This window comes from Nematolebias whitei, chromosome 4 (assembly GCF_014905685.2).
Source record: "Nematolebias whitei isolate Nwh7 chromosome 4, NemWhi1, whole genome shotgun sequence".
In the NCBI taxonomy this organism is placed as follows: domain Eukaryota; kingdom Metazoa; phylum Chordata; class Actinopteri; order Cyprinodontiformes; family Rivulidae; genus Nematolebias; species Nematolebias whitei.
Genome location: NC_056501.1, coordinates 32131185 through 32141149, shown reverse-complemented (window position 1 = coordinate 32141149; position 9965 = coordinate 32131185). Strand labels below are relative to the sequence as shown.

Below are 9965 nucleotides of genomic sequence, written 5' to 3'. Positions count from 1 at the left end.
AAGGTGTTTTAAACCATTCCCACACTTGCAATATTCTAATTTATGTTTCTAAACTCTAAACGCTCTAAAAGAGCATAGAATGTCATGGTTTCAGCTCCCTGTCTCCTCTCAGCCATCTGCAAGCATACTTGGCCACGCCCACTTCTCGCTCTGCACAGAGAACAGCTGATCAGCTGCAGCAGGATGTTATGCACAAATATGCAGCAGGTGCTAAATAATTTTAAATAATTTATTTTAAATAAAAATTCCATGCCGATCGTACGGCTCATCCATCAATCAGCCAACTGTGTGTCATGTCCACTCTTATTTTGAAAAACCATGATAGAGCGAGTTCGCAATAAACAACTGCGAAGTAGCGAGGGACTACTGTATTATGCAATATTAGTTTATTGCACACGTCATAATTCCTTGTTCAATTCTGTCATTGTGCTCTGAATGGCATATTTGTTATTCTGTCCTTATTTCATAGAAGCAGGCAATAATTAGTTTTTATTTTATTTAGATTTACACATTTACACAGTAAAGTTTATGAACATAAGAAGGGGTATTGATGATTCACTCTTGCCTACCTGCAGGTCATAGTAGAGCGACGAGATGTCAGAGCTGGAGTGATTGAAAATATGTGTCACTCTGGTTGGATGATTGAGGTTGGCGTAGAAGAACTGAAGGTGCTGACCCAAGCTGTTCCTCGTGGACACTCTGCGGCCAAGCCCATCGTAGTGGTAGACCACGCTCCACCCTCCGGGGCCTCTGTTATAAGCCCTGAGGAGTTGTCCTTTGGAGTTATAGTCAAAAACGTCTGAGCCTCGTTGGCTGAGGAAGCCATCCTCGTCCAAGCGATACTGGACGTCTCCCAGGCGGGTGATGCGGTCTCTGAGGTCGTAACGGAGGGGCAAGATCCGAGCGCTGTTCCCGGGATTCAGCAGGTGGAGATTTCCATTTAGATCGTAGCTGTAGCGCCACGTAGACCAGTCATTCACCTGAATAAAACGAGTTGAGTTTATGTTTTTCAACCAGTTTTAACCTTTATTTAAACCACATATGTGTTCTGGTAATGGTGATGTCACACACATTTTATAAAAAATAAAGAGACTAAAACTTCAATCTCTCCAGACAGAAAATTCACCTTGACTCCACTGAGCTGTCCATCTCCATCATAATCATAGCGATACTGAGTGGTGTTGGCATACGGCCCAATCTTCAGCTCCCTCTTCACCACCCGGCCCATGCTGTCATATTGCACTGTCATCCAGTACATAAGCGAACGGAAAATCTCATACTGGACCTCTTTGATGCGGCCATGGGTGTCAAAATGCTTACTCAGTGTCATTACAGCCGTGGTGATGATTTGATTGATGTCATAATAGATGACCCCAAATTTTCCAAAGTGCTCCACCTGAAGGGAAAGGTTTAGAGGAAAGGTGAGTCCTCAAAGGGACAAAAATGGTGCATTTACTGACAGACAGTTTGCTTTTAGGGTAATTTATTTTTGACATAACTGTTTAAAAAAAGCGGAGTTAAGAAAAAAATATTCACCTTTCCAGAGATCTCGTCATATCGATAGAGGTCAACAGGAAGTGGCGTCTCACTGATGACTGGCTTCATGCTGGCGATACGGAAACTGTTGTCGTGGTATGTGTAATCAAACCTGGCGTTTACCATCCCCTCCTCGCTGAAGCGGTAGATCTGCTTGTCTATGAGCGGGCCCATTTTACGATAACGGATTGTGCAGGAGAAGCCCCCGCTCTGCAGGTTGACCATCTTCAGCACGCCGGCTGTCTCGTCATATCCAAAAGTGACAACCGTGCTGTCGTACACGATCTCAGAGAGTTTCGCCAGCTTGCCATACTTGTAGAGGACGCGGCGGCCGGTGCCCAGGTAGTGCGAGGCCTGAGGTCTCCCATCCTCACAGAAATCGTGGATGACAGAGGCGTTGCTCTCGGGAGGGTTGTATGTGTTGCGAATGTAGCCGATGGACACATGTGTAAACATGGTGTGGCGAGCGACGCTGGGCATGGTGACAGCCGTGACCCGACCCGAGGCATCGAACTCAAAGACGTACTGCCGTTGGCTCTGCAGGAGCAGCACCATGGACTGGATGAGGAGAGAAAGTTGAAATACGGATTAATATAAAAGCATTATCAATGGATGACTTGCCTCCTGTGAAATAGCACTGAGGGTAATTTGCTCTCCCTTGACAAATCTGCGCCTTCAAAACCATAAAAATGATCTATTACTTCACTCAGTTCTACAATTCAAATTTCTGCTCCTATTGCCTTCCTTGGAAAGATTTGACTGTGTTAAAGGAAGATGTACTTACTTTATCAAGGTAGCTGTAGCTCCACACCTTCCCGTCTATAAAGGAACGGGACAGAATGCGACCCTGGGAGTCAAACTCCGTCTTCTCACTCATGCTTCCTCTCTGTAGCCCGACGAGCTGTCCGGTGGCTGAATATGAAACGTTGACCACTGCCAGGCTGCTGCTGGGCAGCCACATAGCTGGTCGGCCCTGAGCGTCATACATGATGCGCAGCGTGAACTTGCGGTGATCGTCATAAATCTTCTCGGTTCGGGTGTTGCGATCAAAGTCAATCGAGAGAAGGTTGCGTCCATGAGCCTGAAGAAAATGAATTACCGGCATGCCTTAAAATATTGTTCACGTTAAAATGCATCAAAAGCTACCTGTATTTGCACCAGTCCATCAGAGATTATTTAACAATAAAGAATTACCCGCAGCTTCCTCCCAAACACAGTGATCTTGCCCTTTGTTTGCTCTTTGCGCAGACGCCACTCGATGGAGTTGAGGCCATTGTCCGTGGGCAGGGTGATGTTCCTTCGACCGATTGTAGGGCTGACCGAACCTGCCAGGATGTGGGGCTCCGTGTGGAAACTGATGCCCATTCCGTTGGCGTACATTACTCTCAGAGTGCCATTGTTGCACAGCTGATAGCTGTTCCTCACCTGATCTGCAGGGGGGAGAGATGAGGAAACATTGTAAGAGGAAAGACAATTTGGATACAAACTACAGCAAATTTAGCCAGTATATAAAACTGCAGAAGTTATGCCAGTTGTATTAGAATATAATAATAAATAATAAAGTGCTATGTGTTGTCATCATTGTATGTTCCTATACAAAGACGAAATTAGGTTTCTTTATTTAACCCATCGCGCCTGGGACACACTCGGGTGGAGCGGTGGGAGCAAGTCAGGATGGGGTGTCCTGCTCAGAGACACCACAAGATGTGCAGTGACCGGGGATCGAACCCAGGACCTTTGGGTCTCGAGTCAGCTGCCCTGCCTCTACACCATCTTGGCCCCACTTGGTTGGTTTGAAATCAAGAATAAGGACACTTGATTCATATGCTGTCGAGCTGTTAGGACCTCTAGAGCTTGAAAAAGCTTATTATTTACATTTTCGACATTTTCTTTTAACCCAAAGACGCATAGCTCTGGCTAAAGGCAGTACATACTTAGTAAGATGATTCCCCGGGAGCTTTCAATAGCGTCCCACTGCTCCACCTGGTGGTGAATGGGTTAAATGCAGAGAGCCCATTTCGACATTGTATGGAAACATACAACGATGACAACACATAACACATTATTATTATGAGCAATACCCATATTAAACATTTATTCTAGTATTTATTACATAAAAACACAGAATTAAACCCCATGAGCCAGTCAGAAATGATCAGATTAAACAGCCACTTTATGCTGATCAAATCAAAATGGAAGATTAACATTAAAAAGGTTCATGCCAATAAGAACAAGATTAAGTCCATAAAATAGATGCGGTTTCTGATTACTTCGTTCTAAGTGAAAAATATTCTGAATGAAGCTCTTGGAGGCTAAGCAGATGTCCCCCCACACACAATCTGTTTATCTTAACAATTTAATGTCTTTCTCACAAGAATGGAGACAGATAAGCCCATGCCTAATTCTGAGGCTAATTTCCTCCTCTGATGTCTGAAAACAGGCATCTTGATGACAAAGAAGGAGATAAAATTGTTTGGAGCTCAGAGATATCCTGAAGATGCAGAAGGTGGAGTGGAGGGTGGGGAGGGGGGGGATTTACTTTATTTAATTTACAAAAGGTGAGGGGATCAGATATTTTTTTTTTAAATCCATCTGACGTGCTGCCATAAACGACAGTAATCCATAAGGCCAATTTGTAATAAAGCTCCAGGCACATTTTAACAATGCTTCAAACAGACAAGCGAGGCATTTTTTCCTCTCTCTCTCCCTCCGTTGACTTGGCAGCACCAGCCTTTAGATAAATCGTCTCTGCTCACTCTGTCTGAACAACCTCGTAATAAAACTGAGGCGAGGTTGAGGGAAAGACGGAAAGAGAGGGTGAAACGAGAGCCCGAGGGCCACGGAGAATTCACTGCGCAGGAGTTAATGAAGAGAGCGAGGAATGGCGGGAAGAGAGAGGGATGGTTAAGTGAGTATGTCAGTGGAGAGCTGAGCTGAAACCCACACAGTGTAGAGGAAACCCTAAATGACTTACAGCTCTGTGAACAACTCTTCTGCTACTGCAACGCAGGTGGATCACTGACTACGTCTACAATCCACGGCATGTAGACGGATACAGTCACGCCTGTGTCACGCTGCTTGCACCGGTCAAGGGAAAGGAGACAATTATTCTTCTTTCTCCTCTTTTCTAAACACACCAAATAAGCTTAGGGATCATGGGGACTGGATGAGAGCTGTTTTTGTATGTCAGTGTGTGTGTGTGTGTGAAGAGAGAAGGCTTGAGGGATGAGGAGGATTCACTCGACGCGAGTTAATGAATTTCACTGTGATGACTTTCAAAAGCTGGATGACCCAGCTGGGATTAACAACCATATACTGGTAATTTTATTCCATGTGAGAGGGAATAAGAAAAAAGAAAGAGCAGAATGTGGAAAATAATCTCCAGGAGAATGCAAATGTCTGAGTGAAAAATACAATTAGCAGCCAAAAGAAGGACTCCTGTTAGTTCATTTGTTACCCCCAAGTCCTTGAGCTCAGCATGTGTTCATTTTTATGCAACATACGTGTGTTGCAGCTTTGCAAGCATTTAAGGCTGAGTGAATTTTTTACCTTGCACCACAGTATATGAAGCTTCAACCGAAGACAGGTTGGTTATGACGGTCACGTCGTCATCTCTGCTCGAGCTCTCGACGTCGATGTTGATGGAGCGCTCGATTTCACGGTGGAGACTCATCACCATGCCTGTTGGATACGTCACATTGGTCAGGCGACCTTCGCTGTCGTACCTGGGGGTGGAAGATTGCAGAAAAGTTAGCATGAAGGGATTTGTTCATACCTTGTACCTCAAACAAAAACATTGCTGCAGAGGAACCTTAGAGGTTGTAGTTATAAAAGCTAACACAAGGGGGCAGTAGTAAATCATGAGAAATGACAAAGGGAAACAAGGTTGAATTTACACTTACTGATAAAATGTGGTCCATCCAGTCTCATCAGCTTTGGTGGCTAGGAGACCTGTGTTCCCGCTGTAGCCCATCAGAGCCACCTCCTGGCCCATGGCAGACACACTACGCAGCCCCCCAGTTGGGTCCAGTCCAAGTGTCACCACTTGATTCTCTGGCAGCAGCACCAGCCTGAGCAGGCCAGCTCCTCCTCCCTGACCTAAACTGTCCCTTCTCACTTTCACAGTATTGTTACAGTTGTCTACCAGCATGGCCAGCTCTCCATCAGGACCATAGGTGAAGTTATACAGCGGCTCCCCAGTCACTAGGCTGACTGTCTGAATGTGAAGGCCTTCTCCATTGAAAACGTACAGCTCCTGCTCTCTTGGTGACGCGACTTCATACTGCGCCGAACCTGAAAATCCCACACTCGAGATGGCGGGGCCAGGTCGGTTTGCGCGCACTGCCCTGATGCGAATGTTGTTGAGGTCAGCGATGAAGAGCGTGCCATCAGGAGACACAGCCAGGGAAGTGGGCGAGTTCAAGCCGGCATCGGGTGCGTAGCCGTCATCGCCATAAAAGCAGTTGCAGTTCACATCGTTCTTGCAGTCGCAGTCGGACGCGGTACCGGCCAGAAGAGAGATTTCTCCATTAGTGTTCACCTTAAACCAACGAGAAAATAAAAGACAGACAAGACGGTTGTCAAACAAGGATGCATCAACCCAAGCAAAATCCATTTTGAATCACGTCTGGAATTTTGATAGAATATCTTCCAAATTACAGCTAGAACAAATAAACTCAGTTTTGGTGGCTAAATATCTTTAGGAAATCAAATTAATTCTAAAACAACAAGAAACAAACATAGTCTTTCTGCACATACCTGTCTGATTCGATTAATCTTTTTCTCGTCTGTCTCTGCAATGTAGAGGGTGCCGGTGTGGGACAGGGCAATGGCAGTGGCGCTCTCCAAAGCTGCATGTATAGCCAGCTTACTGAGGCTGTAGTCAATCCCTGGAACTTGACAATGCATGGGCCGACCTGCTATAATGCTCACCTTCAGGAAAGAGCACAAGATACATCAGTGATCAAACAAGACTAACGTGGCAACAGAGACGTAGAAAATGCAACGGTTTTCTATTGAAAACAGCAACTAAAAATGTTCAATTATTAAGTTAGATAATAGAAAGTTGAATGTTCTTGAAGCTAAATAATTGGTGATTTTGTCACCAGTGCAAAACTTGCAGAAATCAAAGTTTTTTGCCTCTAAATTGGCTGGGAACAGACTAATTGGAACAAAATCTTGTCAGAACCCTACAGTGAGTGCCCACCCTTGGGGTTTTGCAGCAGCAGTCCAGTTTTGTGTTACAGACCTGGTGGTTCTCAGTGATGCGTAAGATGACATTGTTTTCCAGGACGTAGAGCGAGTTGTCCATGGGGTTGACTGCTAAGTCTGTGGGCCACTCAAGACGCACCTGTTAAAGGAAAACAGGAAGGATACATGCCGTCATAAAGATTCTGGTTTGGGAAGATTCGTATAAGCCTCTTCATTTTTTAACGAAGAGCCTCTATATAAACCTCACCCTGACCCCGTCTGCTTGGCTCATCTCCCAACAGTCATCGCAAAAGCTCAGCATTCTGAGGTGCCTACATCGCCATCTATCACACCGTCACCTTTGCCTCCTCCCCCCATCTCGTCTTACCTGGCTGACGTCCATGCTGGTGTCACAGCTCAGCGGTCGAACAGCAGTCAGATCGTTGGCGCCCAGCAAAGTAGAGATGATGCCGTTTTGGTCCACCTTGCGGATCATGGTGGCATCCACAAAATACATCAGGCCATTTTTATCCACCGCTATACCTGTCAAGCGCAGAGACAACGTGAGCGACAACTCATAACTCAAACACCGCGGGCAGCTCACGGACACTTTAAGTCAATTAAACTTCACTCTTGTCCGTCGCTGAAAATGGATGGCAGCCCTGGCAGCTGGATGGCGCAGCACTTCATCGAATGAGGGAGGAACTCAACGATGGAACAGGCGCTGAACTGTTGCTAAGTGTTAGTTTTTGGGGGGATGAGTCATCGGGGTGTGGAGTTGAGGGCAATTGCAGTGTGCAAGCAGATTATCTAAAAAGGAAAATGGCTTTTCATACACTTCCTAGTGACCTGCTTTTCCTTTCAGTGCATCTTTTTTGTGTGACCCGAGTGTCCTCTAGCATTTGTTTCTACCTTTCTCCATCGTGTACAGGAAGGGGAGGGGGTCGGCCTTGTTGGTCTAACAGGGAGCAGACAGTTGGAGAGATGCGAGTGCTCAAAAATAACTATTACATGCAGCGAGATACAAAACAACAGACTGAGCATAAAAACAAAGGGCACGGACTAAATGAGAGAAATGGATTAAAGGAAAAGAGAAAGGTGCAAAGTTGAGGTTTGCTGGCTGACTTTGTGCAACAGAAAGGAGGAATTTACAGTTTTTTTTTTTATTTTTGTCTCAGACACACATACACCCTGCAAAGTACTGACATATGCAGTCCTACATTACACACACGCATGTCAGCCGGCAAGAAATGTTACAGCGTGACATCCTTGACAGTTTGGTGTCACGGTGTTCTGAGATCCAGTGATCCATAAAAATTATTTCATTATAAGTTTAATATTAACCTGGTTTATAAACTGCTTCTGTCTCTGTCCTGCTTTAGTTGAGTCACAAGATATTAAGTTAAGTTAAAGCACTGTAGTTACACGTCTGCTGAAATCAATGTGAAATATATTTGCTTTTCTAAATACTTTCAATAAGAATGGATGTTTGGTCCTCATTGTTTTTACAATAAATATAATTAAGGCATAATAAAGAATAAGTGTAAAGTGTAATTTTGGTCTGAGGATCACCTTTGGGGCTCATAAGTGTAGCTTCAGTGGCTTTTCCTCCATCACCGCAGCGCTCATCAAACGGTAAGCACTGCTCCCCCGTTCCCGCCACCACCTCCGCGTTGTCCGACAACAGCCGGCCTCCGGTCAACGAGCGAACTCTGTAAATACGCCGGGAGTTGGTGTCCGAGATGAACAAAGCTCCAGATACTGGATCCACTGCCAGGAAGTACTTATGGGTTGGGTTATTACTGAAATTACAAAACATAAGTAGGATTTTATACCACTGGGCAACATTTCATTTGATACGTTTCACAAAGCAGTACTTTTATACTTGTTGATATAAATACCATCAGCTTTTAATTTATTCACATAAGGAACTCACCTGTGCCTGAAATCTTTGTTCCTTAAAGAGAGGAAAAGAAGATAAAAGCACAACAAAACAAATGTTAATCCACACAGTCCACAGAGAGATACCTACAGAGAGCCAAACAAAGCTGTCTGTGGTGAGAACAACACAATGTAAACATGTAAAAACACCCAGGAGAAATTATTTCAAGTGGAGTTTTAAGTCCTGCCATCCCCACTGTCTCACCTCACTTCTTTTATGCTAAAATACATCTTTAACCCTCTGTTCACTTGTTGAGCGCTGTTCACTTCTTCATCTCTTATTCTGTCAGTACCCACACCCATCATTGAACCTCTGCAGGCCAAACTGTTGTTAATTCATTATTAAGGGAGCAAATTCGTAAGCACTGAAACATCCTTAATATATTTTCAAGGTAGTTTTCTGTTTCCATCATGGCTTTCAGTTTGCTATGACTGCAACAGTTTTAGAAAAAACATGTACTAAAAACAAAACAAAGCAATGAAATGTGCGACTTGACTGGTAACAGTGTATTGTGAACTTTGGTAACAGTAACAGTACAGTAGTCCTTCGTTTATCACGGGGGATCCATACACTGAAGCCCCGCGATAAGGGAAAAACCGTGAAGTAGGAATAGTAGTACAAGCAGTAAGTAGTAGTTTATTTTAGTACCGTATTTTCCGACGGACACGTCACACCGCTCTATAAGTCGCATCCGTCCATATTTGTCTAATAAAGTGGAAAAATCCATAAATATGTCGCTTCACCGCATACGTCGCATCTATTATGCGTCACCGCTGATGCGTAACCTGGAAAAGTGGGCCAAACCCGGAAATGTGGGCCGGTGTTGTGCCAAAAATCAATTGGCTGCCAAATTGTGGCCGTGGGAGCGTGCACGGGAGGCCTTTAACAAGAATTTAACAAGACTAACACCTAAAAACAATTATTTGTTTGCTCTAAATTATATTAAATGTGGATATCAGTCTAACGTTTGCTTTATAAATGCACTTTAATGGTCAAGTAAGCTGCATTTTGCTGGGGCGGTGCAGCTGTTTTGACGGTTCCAAGCAACGAGCAGAACCAAGGTTGGGGTACTGTGGCAGGCCGACTGAGTCATTATAAGCTGGTGAAGATTCTCAGTCATCCAGGACATGGTAAATTCAAAAAAGTTCAAGAATAAAAAATCAATAAAGTATAAAATAAAGTATCATAAATGAAGTCCAGTTGTTTTCGTCAAACTTTTTAAAATTTGTTATTATAGCCATGTTTACCTATTAAATAATACAACAGCATAATATGATAAATAGCATACATAATAAAC

The 9965-nt window shown here is 44.2% G+C and overlaps 1 protein-coding gene across 1 annotated transcript in view; it reads right to left on the bottom strand.

Moving 5' to 3' along the window:
- Positions 1-9965, bottom strand: part of tenm2a (teneurin transmembrane protein 2a) — a 272924-nt gene that overhangs the window by 6892 nt on the left and 256067 nt on the right. The window contains exons 23-34 of the mRNA XM_037675395.1: positions 8663-8683; positions 8299-8528; positions 7115-7269; positions 6785-6886; positions 6295-6468; positions 5439-6076; positions 5086-5261; positions 2731-2966; positions 2321-2617; positions 1537-2094; positions 1127-1396; positions 570-980 (exon numbers count right to left, since the gene is read on the bottom strand). Coding sequence (XP_037531323.1) covers positions 570-980; positions 1127-1396; positions 1537-2094; positions 2321-2617; positions 2731-2966; positions 5086-5261; positions 5439-6076; positions 6295-6468; positions 6785-6886; positions 7115-7269; positions 8299-8528; positions 8663-8683 — 3268 coding nt within the window. The remainder of the gene's footprint in view (positions 1-569; positions 981-1126; positions 1397-1536; positions 2095-2320; positions 2618-2730; positions 2967-5085; positions 5262-5438; positions 6077-6294; positions 6469-6784; positions 6887-7114; positions 7270-8298; positions 8529-8662; positions 8684-9965) is intronic.